Genomic DNA, 19,136 nt, shown 5'->3' with positions numbered 1-19,136 from the left:
ACAATACAAGCCTAAATGCCAAAAATGTAAAATGCACACAATTAAAATATCAACTAATCACTTTATCAAATTAACTAAAGTTGTAGAAGCCCAGGGCGGCTCGGTGGCGCACTTGGGTGTAGCACGTCCGCCTCACAGTTAGGAGGGTGCGGGTTCGATTCCACCTCCGGCCCTCCCTGTGTGGAGTTTGCATGTTCTCCCCGGGCCCGTGTGGGTTTTCTCCGGGCACTCCGGTTTCCTCCCACATCCCAAAAACATGCTTGGTAGGCCGATTGAGCACTCCAAATTGTCCCTAGGTGTGAGTGCGAGTGCAAATGGTTGTTTGTCTCTGTGTGCCCTGCGATTGGCTGGCAACCGGTTCAGGGTGTCCCCCGCCTACTGCCCGATGACGGCTGGGATAGGCTCCAGCACGCCCGCGACCCCAGTAGGGACTAAGTGGTACAGAAAATGGATGGATGGATGTAGAAGCCCAGTGAATGCAAATGTTGAATGTCTTTGTGATAATACATTTTAGAGATTCTGCATGCAAAATGTAATTTAAGTAAAACTATTACATTAAAACAGATTATGTTTCTTGATACTGTACAAATATTAAATCAGCCTACAGATCTTCAAGTCAGACTTAAATTGATTAATTAATTGATTCATGTTTTTTTAATTTGCAATTAAAAATTATGTTAATTACTTTTCCACTTTAACAACAAATATGTAAATTTACACTGTATTTAACATTTTGTCTCGCTCAACCATCACAGGCAGTCAATGATAATATCACGGGAAGAAGATGTGAAATGTGTGTCAACGGTATCAGACTCTAAATTTGATCTTCTTCCACACTCCCTAAGTGCCAATGTAATTATCACCATCTCAGTATCTAACATGCTCATTTGGCTTCATGTTTAAACTAATTAATTTGAATTTAGTGTGTCTGTTTCTGTGTGTGCACTTCTGCGTGAGTGTGAGCCAGCTTGCCGTTCTGCAGCTTTTCAGAATGAACGCTTGAATTATTATGATGACTTGTTTTGACGCTCTCTCGATGCCCAGTTCCCCATCACAAAGAAAGTGACTCAATTTCCTCAGGGAACATTTATCAAAACAATAAGCCAGGCATCATTCAAACACAGCCTTGCACATTTAAACAATTTCATATGTCCCCTTGCTCTTGTTTTTTTTAAGCCTTATTGTTTTTTCTCTATCTTTTCTCTCTCACCCTTTTAATCCTGCTCCTACTGAGGGATTCTGTTCAACTCATTTCATTCAACATATACAGCGCTTAAGCAACAAAAATGTTGAAACAAACTCTTGTATATTGGAGGCAAAATGGGTTGGAGTGCTGGCACTGCTGTGCACCCCTGCCTTTGTGTTGCCAATCCTTGTAAAAAGTTAATGTAAAGCAGGATTCACAAGGAGCAGCTGGTGATGAAATTATGGTGTAACTGATGCCAATGTGCCAGAGTAGAGGAGCGAGTGCATGGCCATCTGCGGCTTTGAAGGAGGCTTTTTCCTTCCCACGATGCACCGCTGGAGAGGGCTCCTGTACACTTGTACAGTACACCCTAACAGGAGGAGGGCAATATTGCACAAAACGCGGGCAATCGTTCTGAAAATTAAATAGAACTTGGAGTTAAGAACATTTTTGAAAAAGTGTTGACTTTGGTGAACAGGTCATTTTTAGATTATTAACACTTCCCTGAATCATGTTTCAATTTCACTCTTGTACTTAATTTTTAGTAATGATAAACAATTAATTTTGAATATACACACACACACATATGCACGAACACACAGACACCCACGCACACACACACACACACACACACACACACACACACCTCATTATATATATATTTCTATTCAAAATTAAATGTTTCATTCAAATCAAATCCTTAATTTGCAATAATTATACATTTTTCTGTGGTCGGTTTCATTCTATAGCATCATAAGGAATGTGTTAAAGTTTATAGAACAGATGGGATGCAAATTTCTTGCAGGGGTATTGCACATAGCACCCGGTTCTTTTTCTCCGAGACCCGGTATGATTACGAATTAATGCGAGACTAAAGAGGCGCATCATGCATAATAAAAAAAAGTGCACTGTCGGCAAAAATAGCAAGACACACACTGTAAACAATGGGGGTGTAAAAGCTCGGAGGGGGAGGCCGCAAAAGCCATGGTGGTAGGAATGCCAAAAACATGTTTTTGAGAAGGGTGAGCCAGTGTTGCCTATTACTATAGCAACAGGCAGACTAGGCTGCTTCAATCGGCTTTTGGTTTGTGGGGGAAGCTGAGGATAGGCAGTGAAGCTGGAACCAGGGAGCATGCAGTGCTATCCCGGTTTTACTAATGAGCGGAGTGAGACTTGTTTGGCCTCAGCCTTTCTGTACGGCGTCAACCTGTCCTTCCTGTCACACTGCTCCCAATGCCCTTGAGCCGCCCGAGGGTCACAAGACGCGGAGACAGAGCTGACAACTAGCAGCTCTTTGGGGGGTGGGAAGAGTACGCATGCATTTCTACAAGCTTGGCTTCACTTTTATACGCATTTTATTTATTTTGTGCTTGTAAGTATGTGTGTGTGTAATTTTAATTGTAACCGTTGCCCACAATGAACACCATACACAGTTATGGTTAAGAAGTGTCTGAACCATTAAAGCTGTTTAAAGTTCCCTTTGGATTTTAAAGAAAATAATCAAGATGAGAGTGAAGTGAGCAATTCTTAGTTCCGCTTTTCTCCAAGTTTTGGAACATATCTGTACTAACACTAGTAATGGCTTCATACAATAAAATATAGTCTACACACCTGTGTTCGAATACCAGTTTTTGACTGTGCTTTGAATAGTCAGAGATATATAAAAACATTTTTCATCATGGTCACCTGCAAATGGGATGAGTCTATTTGAATATTTTTATTGTGTAAAAATATCAAAAACTGGATTTTGACATCAAATGTAAAAACAGGAGTCAGCAGACAACACTTCACTATTAAAGTTTCTCTGATTAGCCCCAAATAAATCTCTGATCTCTTTTAAATGTATTTGTTGTTGCTTACTAGCAGGCCTGAAGATTGGAACCGTTCATAACTGCCTCCATTTTGAAGGGCCCAATTCCACCAGAGAAATAAAAGCCCCAAAGCATAATATTGCCACCAACATGGTTAACTCTAGGTATGGTGTGGTTGTATAAGATAAAAAACAAACCTCTGGCATTGTAGCCCAAAATCTCAGTCTTTGTTTTCTTGGACCAAAACAAAATCTTCCAACTTGTCATCTGTTCTTTTATGATTTTACAAATGGGTAACGATGAATGGTAAAATAAAAAAAGTGACTGATTTTCGCCAGGCATGCGTGTGTGTATTTGTGTGTGGGCGTGCGAACAATTTCTGTCTGACAAATGGCAGCGCCACACAAGTGCGATTCACTTGCAGTCTGGATGCGTAGGAGTAACAGTTCAAGAGCTGCCAACCTATAGAAATTCACACACCTTCCATACATTGGAATTTTTTTGAGGACTAGAAAGAATATTACCAAGAGACAATATATTGCAGTCCCAAAAAAAGGATAAGACATAATCATTATTCTATAACCATAATTGTTCATAAATGGAGGCTTAAATTTTTGTTATTGTAATTTACTTATTGCATCAACCTGGTACACTGAAATTCGGCCAGTGTTAAAAGTTCATGTACAGTGTTAAAAACATTTGCCGATCGGTGTCTCATTTTCCACCTCGTTTAAAAGATGGAGTCAAACTTTGTTAAGTTCTTCAAAACCTTATGTCTGTCCGTCCATCCATCCGTCCGTTCGGCTGGCCTGCTGTCTAGCTGTCGGCCTGCCAGGCTGGCTTTATTATATATCAAAACGTTATTTGATGAAATGAAAAAAAACTGCCTCATAACGTGGTTTCCATTTGTGTTTTCTGGTTCATATTATTTAGAAAAGATTGGCCAGTTGTATTTTGTGCAACACCACATTGTCAGTTGGGCTACACAGCCAATCAGGTTCATGAACATGTTTTGGTTGAAGCAGTTGTAGGCAGCTATAGTAGCTTTTTGGGGACTTGTGAGATGCACAACTGACTCCATTTAGTCTACTACAGAGCAGTATTCATCAGTTGCTTGACAGACAATATGCTTAATCTCCACAATGTAGCGTGTTCAATATGATGATATGAAAAGAAAGAATTTGATTGCAATGAAGAGTTGGAGTGAAAGGTTTGTCAGCATAATCTGTCCGTGGAACTGTCACACACTTCCCCAATCTGGAAGACAAAACCTCACCAATTTATTTATGAGTATTGTTGTTAGTTGAACAATTATTATTATATAAATATATTTAATATATTTCATCATCAGACTGGCCAGTTGATGTTGGACACTTTTTTTTTTAGAACTTTTAAACTACATTCTAATGAGCACTTGTGCACACATTTCCTGTCTAGTAATCACAAAGCTTTGATTGTAATATACTAAATTCAAGTTTGAAATATGTTTGATGAGTAAGTGAATGGTCGGATATGATGTTCATATGTTTATGTTCATACTGTATTTCAAATTTTTTATTGTTATTTTTATGTTGATTAATTTGAATGTTTATTTTCCAATATTCACATACACATGTTCTGATTATGAAAACTCTATTATGGGGAATCATTCACATTAATCTCATGTGTTAAGGTTTTGGAGGGCTTCAGACATTTCTCAAATTCTGGAAACTGGCACTATTAAATTTGTGATTGAGAGAGTTGGTGTTTCAATCACAATGGTAAAACATTAGGTTTTTCAGATTCCGAGATGATGACTACTGTGCTTACAGTTTTTGGCACGACACCCAATTCTATTAAAAAAATTCTTGTGGCTTAAACCCTTTTTTGAAATCAAACACCCCCTTTGTCAAACCTTAAACATTTGTCAGGTTCTTAAATTTGTGTGATTCTCATTAAAACGCAATTTCTCCTGACTCCCTGTGTCTGTAAGTGCATTTACTTCTTTGTAGAGTTGGTGAACCAAATGAGGGTGGACTGCTCTTTTCTCTCATCGTTGTTACGGTCCCTCTAAATACAGTTGTCAGGTTTAATTCGCTGACTGAATAACTATTAAGAGAAGAGCAACAGCAGACAAACCACAAGTGAGACGGAATATTAATTATTTTGATTAGAGAACGCATGATAAAATATATATAAATTTTTCTAACAACAGTAATGCTTGGTACTTTGTGAAACATGGCAGAAAATGACTGAAATATTGCATTTAATGAGATGGTGTGATTCACTGGAATTGTCGTTTTGTTGCTAGCGCTCGTCCTCTGACAGTTACAGACAAGCCTGTGGATTAAATGGCAGTTGAGGTGAAAACATGCTTCCTACTAAGAAATCCCGCTTCTTCCTGAAGTTTTCATTGATTGTTTTGACGTAGCCGTCAACTGAAAATCCACATTTTCAAAACAATTAACGCAGAGGCTTAAACAGTGCCACAGTGGTCAAAATGACACTTTTGTTTGCAAAAGGCTTTGCCTGTGCCAAAATTGTTAAAATATGAAACAGAAGCTAATTTTACCTTCAAACAACTCAACTTTGACACGTGTGAGCACCTTCCATCAATCATTACACAATGGGAAACAAAATACAGCGCAGTGCACCATTGCTTGTCATTGCAGCTTATGATTACGTAGCTTACAGTGCTGTTTGTAGTCAAATTTGCCCTTTGATGTAAATTGTATTGATTATATTCTTTTTTTCAGACTGTGGCTGAAAAATGAAATATTCACAGAGAATACATGGAAATAAAACTAAAATCCATTACTCTGTGAGAAATTAGGAAAATAAAAAACAGTAAAGAACAAAAATTTATAGTGCGCCTTACTACTACGTGATATTGTATCAATGCCTTCTTTAGTTACTTCGCTGCTAGCCAGTCACAAAGTTACGACAGCCATCAAAGGGAATTTGAATACTTGTTGATGATTCAAAAGTTTAAAGCTTCACATGAGATGGATTGCATTTTTAATTTACATTTTGTAAAATTGCAGACTATTTGAAAATGCTATAAGAAGCTAATTGTGTAACCCCCTTAATGTGCACAAATAAGTGTTTCTATGTACTGCATGCGTTTAAGTTTGGCCATTGCGTAAACAGGCCTCAGCAGTGAGGTACTTGATGGTGAAAACTCTAACTGTTTAATAATGCATTACAAGTGTTTCCTGATATTATTACTAAAAATGTAGTTAACATTTAAATGCTTGATATGAGGGCACTCTTGCTAGTAATCTTATATTATTTCGAACCTACCTTTTTGTTTTTGGTCTATATTCTGCTATATGCAATAATGTCACATTGATGAACCAAGAAAACCTGTGAAGAAAGCACAATAATAGGGAATACATCAATTTAACTGAATTGAAATTTAAAACAATTGAAAACACTAATTGAAATCATTTGGGGACAAGTGGTGCAGATAATAGATGGATAAGTGAAATTATTATAGCGTCCTATTCAACAATCGCTTGCTTAATAATTGTACTCTGATCATTAATTAGAAATGAGCCCATAAAGATGAATAGTCTTTTAATGATCTTAAGTGCAATAGCAGTTTAATTATGTTATGAATCTGATCTAATATTTAATACCATTTCTGGAGCTCAGTGACACGCTTCTCCCTGGTTGGTGCTAATGTGAAATGATTAGCAATCAGTGTAAGAATGATGGGAGGCCAATAGGAAAAAAAACAAGTTCCCAGTGTAAGCCAATGGTGAAGACCACGGTGTTGAGTCCCTCTGCGCATCTGATGCAACAGGGCTGCAACTAAAGTTACACCTTCACGCTGCAATACTGTGTCCTTCCGCCGAGGCGCACCGAAAACTAGTGCCGCTGTCTGAGCAACAGACATTGAACTTCAACATGCTCTTTATTTCAACGTATCTTTTAATCTAACTTTTAAAATAAACAATTAAGACAAATAATTACGTACGTTGGATATTTCTTCCTTTAAGAAATCAGTTAGTTTCCTCCTTTATTTTGTGTGTGCGTCTGTGCGTGGAGGTAGTACGCTCTCCCGCTGTGAAGTCATTTTTCTTGGCCGCTATTTATTAATTACCGGGTGTAATGTAATATAAACGTAAAGACCGAAAGGCAAAAGAAAAAAGTAAGGCAAAGGCAACATGAGTCGAACTCTCTTGGTAGAGGGAAAGTCCCGTCTAGGTGATGACGTAACAGGCGGCTCAACTCTGGAAAGTGCGGAGTGATTTCATGAAATGTAATCCGGTCGGGGCGTCTGGAGTTGGAGAAGTAACCGATTTAAAAACTTTGTGTCTTCAAGTGTTCTTGCCGCAAATATCGCTTCATTGCTGACTTCCTAAAAGGGAGGATATGGCTTTTTAAAAGCGTGGCTTCGTCTCCGTCGTCCTTTTAAAGCTTCGTGTGCTTTGCTTTCGCAACGCACTTGACACCACTCAGAACTATGGGGTGAGTACAACTTTTTTGGACTGAGTTAGTAGCAATGAATGTCTACTCTTTGCTCTTTAACCCCAAGTCTAAACAAATAAACAATTTATTTGATATTGTTGAAGTTCCAGAATGACATTTTAAAGTTAATTTTCCATTATTAAAATTGATTTGTGTTACATCACATTAATCAACGTTTACATCAATTTTGCAGTTTTTTTTATTTTATGGAATATTGAAACATTTTTCTAGAAGGTGCCATTGTTTCTGTGTTACTGTCATTTATTTTGAATGACATGGTAGTGACAGATGTTATGAGTAGTGTTTTCAAATGTTTTTTTAAGTAATTGTAACTTAACAAACGCTTAATCACAATAATTCGTTTTTCTGGAATTCTGTGTTTCTTCTTTGTAGGCTTTGAAAGGGAAACCAAAAAAGATATTACTAATGATTTCTTTTTTCTTTTTTCAGATCTTCAAGTATTTATGTGACCCTTTCGTCCATCAATTGCACTATTTGTGCCATTTCACAATTTAATCGCAGCAGACGATACAATGGCGGCATCGATCCTTCGCAGGAAAATTCACCTCATTTCCACAGGCGGGCTCCACGTTCTCCCTCTCCGACAGGCTAGCCCCAGCCAATCGCGGCCCACGGTGGGGGCGGAGCTTGAGGAAAAGCAGCGCTTTATTGGTGAGTTTTTCCAAGATGCTTTTTTATTTTTCCACATCCCGAGGTCGGAGCCGCAGTGCAGCACGGGACTAATGTCGTACAGTGAGTACAGCTAACTGGATTTTTATCGAATGCAGACGATGCTGTTCAATCATTTTCAGATGATCGGTTAGTCGTTGAATTTTATTGAGAGTTTTTTTGTTGATTTTAACAATATTGTTTATGTTTCTTACTTGTTTATTTCAACATTTTGTGTTTTTTTTAAATCAGCATATGAGTTTTTTTCAACATTCTTTTAATTACAAACAAAATAACTCATATTCATCCTAATGTTTTTCCTTTAGGTGATGGTCACTCAGATTGGATGACGGAAAAAGTTGATTTGTCTTCATTCGTGTCAACTACCGAGTCGTCTCCCAGCTCATCCCTTCCACCCTCACCGTTAGAACAAGATGTCAAGGTGCCCTCAGACCTGGAGGTCATGACCTCTTTATTGCAGGAGGAGCTAGCTCAGCTGGAGGACTACTTCCGCTCCGAGTCCACAGCCACGGCAAGCAAGTCGGAGAAATCCTCGAAATGTGACAAAGGTGCCCAAGCTATGGGCTCGCAGTCTTATTACCAGTTACCCTATGGCTCGTATGGGACCAACCAATCAGACACCAGCCCTGTGGTTGTTACCTTGGCAACAGGGGAACTGGACCTGGCCAGCTTCTGTGGCAGTCCCATGGCTAGATCCAAAATCGCACGGCCTGCGCCATACAACTACCACCACCGTTATCACCACAACAGTGGGCGAAGAATCATCAGTGAGGCAGTGAAAGTCGGGGAGGACGTCGGATTCGATACATGGGGCTCCAGGGGAAGTTACTCCGGGAGCACAGAGTTTTCTGTGAATCACTACTCCACGTTGAAGACGGTGAGCAAGAACAGCCTCGGAGGCATCAAGAAGGTGAGAGAATGTGCTTTATCGTTGAAGGAAGAGGAGAGCTATTGTTTTTCCGAAGGGATGTTTTGTAGCGAAGAGATTGCGCGAAGTTTTTGCCTTGGTGGCTCCTACGACGGCCACCACAAGCGAGAGGGACAACTGATGCACAATGTGAAGGTTAATGTAAGTTACGACAGCTCCGGGCTCGAGGTCCTGCATTGCAGCAAAGATGGAGGACTGTCTGGAAGTATTCCCCAAGAGACAATGATGGCTGCAGACGGCTACTTCCACCAATCTATGGCCAGCACGGAACCATACCATAGCTTTATCGGTGAACTGGACCAGCCGTCGCAAGCCGTAGAGCCCCAACACGGCCACTACCTCTATCCAGAATGCCTTGCGGACCAAAGTTACGAATGTCTGTCCAGAGGTGAGAGTGAGGGGACGCTGCTGGGCGCCCCCATCCACCGCCCGACTCAGAGGCTAAAGGATGAGCCGTGTTCCATTAAATCGACGCTTGTAGTTGGGACCGCTTCTTTGGATTTGAACACTGGGGAGAGAAAGCAGAAGAAGAGAGACCAGAATAAAACTGCTGCTCACAGGTAAACATTCTTCTCCCTCACTTTTCAAATCTCATCAGGGTGGTGTACTCTTTCCGAGTCAATTTTGAATGGTAAAGTTGGGCTATTCTATGTCAAATGTAGACATGGACTTTCTTTGGTGCGTAAGCAAAGTAGCCTCGTTCTCACCACTATAGCAGATAAATTGATGTTTAGTCTGCTGTCCTCACTGTTAAATCTCAGCAGATATCCCAAAAGGTTCCACACTCATTTCATCTCATTAATCAAGATTCTAGGCAACCAAAATTAACTCCAACAAAAACGTTTCCTCTGCAGGTACAGGCTGCGGAAAAGGGCAGAGTTGGACTCTCTGGAAGAGGAGCTTCATGGACTGGAAGGGCAGAACAGGGAACTTCGTGACAAGGCGGAATCGGTGGAAAGAGAGATTCAGTATGTGAAAGATTTACTTATCGAGGTCTACAAGGCCCGCAGTCAGCGACTCAAACAAGATGGCAGTGCCTAAAAAGCGCCCACGCTGAACTCCCCCCATCCCCCAACGAATCGAGAGCACAGACAGGTTTCAAATCTTGTTAAAATGATTGTTAGTTGCATGGTTTTGCTAGTCATTTTATATAAAAATATATTTACTAATCTTTCAAGAGGAGAGTGGGAAAATCAATTTCATCAAGAAAAACAGAGGTTTCCCTAAAAAGGGTGAGGAACTCTACAAAGCCTTAGTGATATGGCTTCCAGAGAAGATGCTGAACTTGTCCGTGACCACTGTGATCCCAACTGAACTCACAATCCTTTGTGAATGCTTTGAGTTTTTGTGTTTGCGGCTGGAAAAGAAAGGTCCTTGAATTAGTGATAGTGATTGAATTACGTGTGGTTTTTGTGACACCCACACAGTGGTGGCATCAAGGTAGACCCACACAAAATTATATATAATTATATATATATATATATACACATATATATTTATTTTGTATTTTATTTTTACTTAATAATGTTCATTTACCATTTGCGTTAAGATGAATAAAGGGATTGCTGAAAAGGTGTGTAAACATGCGCTACAATTATTCATAATCAGAATCATGAAGAGGATTTGTATTTCTCAATTGTGTATTTATGACTGAAATAACCCATGCATGTTTGATTTTCAGAAAAGCATGTGTGAGTGTTATATGAAGGCATTATTCTGTTTACTGCATGACTTCCAGCGCTCCACCTCATCTGGTCAAGGTTTTTTTCTCTTTGTCATACCTAGGTTTTGATTTTGGATTGAGAGTGAGATGCTGAATAATTCATTGTCCCAACAAAATTCCTCAATGTATTCCTCTGTTTTAGGTTTTTTGGCTGTATTTTGCGAAAAAACAATCACACAACAATAAATGTTGACTCTATGGAATTGTTATTCACTGACCAATTTGATATTTTGGAGAATTCAGGGCCTTTTATTGATCAATGCCAATGTCAGGAAATTATGCATCAGGTGAATTGCAGCCGAATAAAGCAGTCATGTTCATTCATTTCTGACTCTTATTTTTTTTCCCCTCTACATGTCTGTAGGTGTGAATGCGAGTGTCAATTCTTGTTTGTAAGTGCCCTGCGATTGCCTAAAGTCAGCTGGGACAGGCTCCAGTTCAACCGCAACCTTAGTGAGGGTAAACAGAAATGTAACAGCATGGGATGCAAAAAAGGTATGCTAACATTGGGACAGATGGAATCCAAAATTGTTCTTCCTTTTTGTAGTATGACCATGTCTTGTGGCTGCATTGTAGGACTAATTGCCACTTTTTGTCACTAGGGGCAATGTGAAAGGCAACTGACCGCCTTTTCATCGTGCAACAAAACGTCCTTTTTTTTTTAAACTGCAGACGTTGACTATCTCATTTTCCAGCTGTGTATGTGCTCGTGCGTGTGTGTGCGTGCGCGAGGCTGTATGTGAGTGAAGTCTCTTGGTATCTCTTGCAGCAGTTCAAGGCCTTTCAAGTGTATGAGGCAATATCACACAATACTTTCATAAAAGGGCGAGAAATGCAAGTTGAACCATCAGAATGAAAAACTGGGCTGACATCCAATGACATTAACTGTGTTGATTCACACTCCGGTTCTTGTAATTCAGCGGAATTTTTTTGTTTTTAAAGAGTGTAATTTTGTACGTGGTCATAAAGTGACGAATTGAAGTACTTAACCTATTTAATTTTAGAAATCAATTAAGATGAAATCAAGATTGGAAATGGATAAAAAAACAATAGTTATACTATTCAAATGATTATCTCATGAATGTAAAAATAATAATGGATGACCTTTCTAAGAGGGATGCTAAAAAAATGCATTTGCAATTTACAGCAGTTTATTCCCGGGGATCCAGATCCTTACGACGCCCCTTGATTGGCACGTGCCATTGTCCTGCTAGGATACTGCAGTGGGAGAAAACAGCATAGAGAAGGTAATAAATACCTTCCGAGAAGACCAAGCGGATCCTCCACGACCAGGTGTCCCTCTAAGCCACAAATGTGGCAAATGTATTAACTTATTAAAACCACACCTGTATTATGTTTAGCCAAATGTATTCGCCACATACGCATACATCGCCCTCCCTGTGCGGAGTTTGCATGTTCTCCCCGGGCCCGCGTGGGTTTTCTCCGGGTACTCCGGTTTCCTCCCACATCCCAAAAACATGCCCGGTAGGCCGATTGAAGACTCCAAATTGTCCCTAGGTGTGAGTGCGAGTGCAAATGGTTGTTTGGCTCTGTGTGCCCTGCGATCGGCTGGCAACCGGTTCAGCGTGTCCCCCGCCTACTGCCCGATGACGGCTGGGGTAGGCTCCAGCACTCCCGCGACCCCCGTGGGGACTAAGCGGTTCAGAAAATGGATGTATATATATATATATATATATATATACATATACATATACACATATACGGACACGCACACACACGCAGACACGCGCACACACATAAACATACACAGACAACATAAGAAGAAGCTTGCTAAAAAAACAAAAGTAGGATGGAGGCGCATGGCACTGGGATGTGATGCAAGAAATGAAAACAAGGGGGTTTATGTGGGTTGGGGAGGATTTAAGAAACACATCCAGGGTGGTGGGGAGCATAACAGACAGTAGATGGGCATTGTTACAATGGCCTCCAGCGCTTGAAGGCTATGTTTGCTCCAGCGAGAAGGGGTTTGTTTCATTATGAGCAGCTGTATGGATGGGGGTGGTATATGGTGGGTGAACGGTTGTTGATATTGGAGGATTAAATGAAACAAATGAGTCTGTGTGTGTCATGAGATGAGAAATAAAGGGCATATGTGACATTGTGAAGAGATGCAATCCAAACCATCTATTAGACTGAATATGAATCTACAATTTTTAGTTAAAAATGTTCCTTGTTTACTTATTCAGTAAATTTGAAGTTATTTAGTGCAGGTCTTCCACAGGCTGCGAAAGGCTTGCTTAGAGATCCAATTACATTTCAATAAGGAGGAAATAAATGCACAGCTCATACTAGAGCAGGCCAAGTATGGAGTCTAAAGCTAACCAGGACTAGGCTCGATTCTTAAAATACATATTTTTTTGTGTAGATTGGAGAAATACACCCTCACGTAGTGCACCACTATACGTATACTCATCTATTTTCTTATTGATGATGTGTTACTTGCGCCCAATAACTGTACTTGTTTCCCAGCGAATAACCATAAAATTCCAATGGTTGATCACTCCCGCTGTGCAAATAGTCACTTAAAATACAACGCAAGACCTAGACAACACATTTTTCTTATGTATCCTCTGATGGAATCCTCTGATGGAAATTGCTCATATCAGCGCCTACAAGATTGTAACCCGGTTTTATGATTATTAGATCAGTTTCTGCAAAAGCAGTACTAGATCATTAAACCTCATAATAATTTTAAGATGATTGGTCTTTGAGAGACCTGGTTAAAGCTTAATGAGGTGTGACTGCTTAATGAGGCCTCAGACGAATTGTTTGAATATTATTTAGTTTTTGTCACCTCTGCATTATCGCTAAGATCAGTCCCATTCTTTCAGGAGGCTCGCCCCAGACTGTATCACAAACCCGGAGGTCAGCTTGTTGGAAAAACTGGCAGCACTATACTTTCAGCGAGGAGGCTGACCCTTCAGCTGAGTGAGGCTGTTTAAAGCGCCTCCTTTTAAGATTGGCGGTGCAGGTGATACGCCATACGTCGACTTCAGGGAAAATGTAAGTCAAGTGAACCCCTACCAATTTCAATTGAAAATATAAGAACGCATGAACAATTAATCTTAGATTAACCCAGTGCTTCTCAAATAGTGGGGCGTGTGACCCTGGGGAACAGGCTTTTTTTTTGGCAGTACTAGAATAAAGTGTAATTGCGCATCTACTACAGCAGGGGGCAGTGGCGCTCTCATTGTTACTTCTGTCACGTTTGCGACAGTGCAACATTTTACGACTTACAAGACAAATTAGGATAGTCACGGTGGGGAGGGGGGGGCACGAATAGTTTTCTTCTTGCTAGGGGGGGGCGTAACAGAAAATTATTGAGAAGCACTGGATTAACCCTTGGGACGCGTCGAGTTTGCGTATGTTGGTGACTGGTGAAAGGAAATAAACAAGACGTGACAGGGCACTTCAGGTGCAGACAGGGTGCTCATGTCTTGCACTTCAGTCAGTCATGTTTTTTTTTAAATTTTCAGAGGTTGAAATGGGCCTAAGTAGAGATGTCCGCATGCTTTTTGAGGCTGGTTGATCCCTGTTAGCGATGGTGATGCATGGAATAAAACCACCTGGTTTCCTTACACACACCTCCCTCAGCCACTCAGTCATCATTTCAACATCCATCCAGCCTTTTTCATTTGCCACAATGATGACTCCTGATGGAAATGTCTCTTTAGGCAAAGTCTTTTTCTTAAAAATCACTATAGGCGGCAGTTTCTGTCCATGAGGATGGCAGCCAAGCACAACAGTAAAAGAAGACTTTTCTTATCCCGTTGTGCGTATCGCTATCGTGTTGGTCCCTTTCTTCTCCACAGTGTGATTCACCGGGATGTCGAAATTCGACGGCACTTCGTCCATGTTGGTGATGTGGCTGGGCTGGATGTGTTTGTCGGCGATGTGTTCGCTGCAGTAGGAGCGGTAGATGGCCAGCTTTTCATTATAATCCACTGGAAGTTGCTGCGCCAACGTAGTCCTGGTCCAGATGGAAAAACGGCACCGTTTCATAAAACGAAAGCACCAAGACGGACCTCCTTAAAAATGGGCAATTTTCATTTCTCCTGCTAGCGTTGCTGCTTTTAGTCGAATGGTGATCGTCGAAACGCTTCTCCCACTTGTTCTTTGCTCGATGATCCACTGTTCGAGTCTTTCCTCCAACTCGGGCCACCTCGCTTTATGTCCGCGGAAACTCAGCTGCGTCTTCTTGACCTGTCGGAGCTCGTTTTCCAGCTTCCTCCACTTCCGAACCATCGATTTGATTTCAAATTCTCTCGCGGCTGCTCAATTTCCATGCTCTTCTGCATAGCTGATGCTTCAGTTTGAACTGTGCTTGATAAGCGTGTCTCTTTGCCATTGTCACTGTTGTTATAACAACGATGTTTTGCATGACGCATGTACCAGTTCTTTTATATACAATCTAGAGATGCACCGATCCGATATCTGGATAGGATATCGGCCCCGATATCAACAAAATAGATGGATCGGGTATCGGGTTTTACAGCCGATCTGTGAGCCGATACTTTCCTTATTCTATTGGGACGCGGGCTACGTCATACGTCGTGTGCACGTGTGCCGCATGCCACGAGAGTTTTCTAAACAAACGCAAACATGGAGCGAACGTTCGCTTCTCTTCCCCGGGTTGCTAAGCGGACGTCAAACCCTGCGCGTTCGCTTCTCTTCGGGTTGCTAATGGGACGTCAAAGGCTGCGCGTTCGCTTCTCTCCCGAATGGGGGGGGGGGGAGGCTAATCGGATGTCAAACGCTGCGTGTTCGCTTCTCTTCCGGGGGGGTGTTAATGGGACGTCAAACGCTTTGTGTGGCGGGCTCCATCTAGTGTGGAAACTGAGAAGCTGAGCTCAAGCTTCTTGTGCGGGCCATATTCAATTATGTTTTCAGAATTTGCTGCGGGCCAATAAAAATTGGACCGTTAGTTTGGACACCCCTAATTTAGAGCAAAGAACTGTGTAGTCTGCCTGATGCCATTGCCTTTGGTCTTTTCTGTTCCACATGTAGAGTTATGTAGCTTGTTAAGTCAACCATAATATCGGATCGGTATCGGGTATCGGCCGATACGCAAAGCCACGGCATCGGTATCGGTATCGAAACTGAAAAAGTCGGATCGGTGCATCTCTAATACAATCCATAACATTCTCATGGAGTTCGTCCGCCTTACAACAACACGCACACACACACACACGCACACACACACACACACACACACACACAAACGGTGGGGCGTACTGCAAATCCACGCCCACAATTCCCCCTTTAACGTTCTCATGGCGCTCTTTAATACGTCCGCCTTACAACAACACACATAGGGGGCACTGCACTGCACATTTTGAAGAAAATCTAAGACTTTTATCCGCGCTTTATAATCGTGAAAATACGGTATTTTGACATTTTAAGCAATGTCAGTACAATAACTTCCTGTGGGGAAACTGTGATCGCTTCCTTCCGTGACATCATAAACTAAGACATGGAGGGGAGGGGTGTGTGGCCCTATTTCTCATGAAAAGTGGGCATTTTTAAAGACATTAGTTGGTTCGTTATTTCTTCAAAATGAATGGAGACAATAGAATATGCTTACTTTACTCAATTTCCTGAGCAAAAAGTTCATAAACTGGGCTAGTTAATGAAAAATGGACCAAAGCTTTTGTGTCCCTTTAAATGAAAGCCTTTTTTTTTACTTTCAATAGTTGCAACACAAAGTATTCATTCAAAGAAGTATTCATTCATTTCATTCTGAGAAAATATTTATAATCTACCCTCACATTTTTATTGCCCAAACTCTATTAATTAACCATTGAGCGCCACCCACGAGTTCTCCCGAAAATTGTGTTTTTTAATGCATTGGAAACAGATTATAAATGCAGTTTGTCACAGAGCATCAAGATTGGGAAGGATTGTAATGAGGTGTAAATGCCAGCAGATGTCGACAGTGCCTGGGATGAGAGCATGCAGACAACTGTATCCTGTAAGGTTAGAATGAACCCACATTGCAGGAAGTAATTGGCCTAGTTCAAGGGTTGGCAACTCAAAATGTTAAAAAAACAAAACAAAAAAAACCATACCTGTCTGGAGCCACAAAAATTGAAAAGCCTTTTATATGGCCACATAGACTCTCAATACATAAACTGTATGCCGCCTATTAAGATAACTAAGTATGCTACAAATACAAAATGAACATTCACGATTAAATGTTTGGCAAAAGCTCCAGGGAGTCGCTAGGGTAGTGCTTGAGAGCTGTATGCGATTCCGAAGCAGCGGGTTGCCGTAACACAATTTGTAGACGTAACATGTAGACTGCCTCTAACTGTTAGAGGCAGGTATAGAAGGACGTGTGTAGTGCAATTGAAAAATGTCCGAAGAGAGGCAACTAACCCTGGAATTTATTATTTTCAGAGGAAAATGTTACAAAGTGCTTGTCATCAGTTGGTCAAAATAACAACGATGCTGAATTTTGCTTGTGATTTAGGGTTATACAAATAAACTTGACTTGACTTGAATGTAACGTGATTTTAAAATAATTGTCATCAGTCAAGCCTACATGCTGCTTTTCTTCCTTTTTGGACGACTCACAGAAGCCATGCGGCATCAAGCCAAGTTTCCGTTCTTCTTTAGACACTCGCAAAGGTGTATGGTGATCAGATCTTTATATCCAATTTTAATTTGACTGTTGTGTTTGTTCTTGATGTAGTTATGCCACGGTATTATCACTCGACGATTGCGGTGAAACAAGCTGCGTTCAAGGGGAGCCAAGCGGCCTCCTACCTCATTGTTCTTTCCAAAGTAATTTTAAAGTAATTGTCATCAGTCGAGAGCTTACGTGTACCCTATGCTGCTCTTCTTCCTTTTTGGACGACTCACAGAAGCCATGCGGCATCAAGCCAAATTTCCGTTCCTCTTTCGACACTCACAAAGGTCTGTGGTGATTAGATCTTTATATCCAATTTTAATTTGACCGTTGTGTTTGTTCTTGATGCTATGCCACGGTATATGCTGCAATAAAGTTGGTCACAAGCTGTTGTGATTGGTTGCTACCTTTTCCTCTTCTTTGTAGCTTCCTTTTTTCTTGGTTATGTACGATCCAGCAAAAAACACTTGTGTATCCACTGCCTATACCGGTAGAACAAGTCCAAAAAAATGTCTTAGACTGACAACTTCAGACATAAACTATGCAGTTTAACTTGATTATAGTGTGTACTAAAAACAAAAACACTTATGGAACATGTTTCAATGACTGCATCTTCTTGATCTAAATTTAAGCTACAATGGATTGAGGAGGAGATCATATCTCAAGGACTACTTTCTCATTCATCAAATTGGTTTTCCGGAATTCTTTCTTGCCTGGACGGGGTGTTTAGCTCTGAATTGTGGGCATATGTATATTTTATGATTAAGGGCTACACAATAAAAACACATTTCAACTATGATTCCTGATTTTCATTGTAACTAGGATACTCTACAACATTTGTCTATTGTCTGTATTTTTTCTTGGCTCGACAGTTTCACTTTCAACAGGCTTTTAATTTTAGCACAGAGCATGAGTCACTCCAAACCAAAATTATGACTGACATTTGCATTAAGATTACATGATCAGTTTGTCACTGCTCATTTGTGTACCGAAGAACTTTGCACTTTTATTTTCCAGGGCAATAGGAGTCAGAGTGGCTCATTCAAAATAACAAATCTTTTAAGTAAAGCTGTGAACTCGGACTCGGGGACTCGGACTCTGTCCTTTTTGCCGGACTCGGACACGAGTCCACCGAGTCCGACAATAAAAAAAATACGTTCAATTTTATTTTCATCATGCTGCTGAGAATGCGCGTAGAAATACTGTCCACAGCCCTGCTTACGATCAATGCGGCCACGTTGAGTTGCATTTAGGCTAATGTTTACATTATGTACCAATGTCAAGGACGATTATGTCACCCAGCTTATGTCATTGATGTGTTTCGATAGTTGTGGGGTCGTCACTAATTATTTGTGTTTAGATAAATGTCTGAGCTATAATGGTGTAATTAATGATTAAAAAATATTATCTTACATGTCCTGTGTTTCAGAATGGTTATTTAATTGGGCGAGAGTGTGTGTTTTCAAGCGTTTTGCCTCATGCCAATGGCACTCAGGGCTAAGGGTGGGCTTCAATGACTATTTTTGTAAAGCCACGCATTTAATACCATGTCAAATAATATATTAGAGTGTAGGTTATGTTCTAATGTATCCACTTCTATCGGTTAAATTGTCAACCGTACATTAATGACTACGCCATGAGTGATCTACGTTATGAACTAGCACAACTCCGGTAGGGCAGGGAAAATGTTA

The 19,136-nt window shown here is 40.7% G+C and overlaps 1 protein-coding gene and 1 long non-coding RNA gene across 2 annotated transcripts; one reads left to right on the top strand and one right to left on the bottom strand.

The window, feature by feature from the left end:
* Nucleotides 1–1,238: 1,238 nt before the first annotated feature.
* LOC133155781 (uncharacterized) lies at nt 1,239–7,146 on the bottom strand. Its single transcript, XR_009714730.1, has 3 exons — nt 6,959–7,146; nt 6,280–6,342; nt 1,239–1,600 (listed from the first exon to the last, which is right to left on the bottom strand). It is a non-coding gene; the product is annotated as an uncharacterized LOC133155781 (long non-coding RNA).
* Nucleotides 7,147–7,241: 95 nt separating this feature from the next.
* Nucleotides 7,242–11,117, top strand: atf5b (activating transcription factor 5b). Its single transcript, XM_061281330.1, has 4 exons — nt 7,242–7,452; nt 7,903–8,124; nt 8,448–9,630; nt 9,925–11,117. Exons 2-4 carry the CDS (start codon nt 7,986–7,988, stop codon nt 10,109–10,111), a joined length of 1,509 nt encoding a protein of 502 aa, XP_061137314.1. The 5' UTR covers nt 7,242–7,452; nt 7,903–7,985; the 3' UTR covers nt 10,112–11,117.
* Nucleotides 11,118–19,136: the final 8,019 nt, after the last annotated feature.

Source organism: Syngnathus typhle, linkage group LG6, assembly GCF_033458585.1.
Source record: "Syngnathus typhle isolate RoL2023-S1 ecotype Sweden linkage group LG6, RoL_Styp_1.0, whole genome shotgun sequence".
In the NCBI taxonomy this organism is placed as follows: domain Eukaryota; kingdom Metazoa; phylum Chordata; class Actinopteri; order Syngnathiformes; family Syngnathidae; genus Syngnathus; species Syngnathus typhle.
The sequence above is the reverse complement of the archived record's forward strand: the minus strand, read 5'-3'. Positions and strand labels throughout refer to the sequence as shown.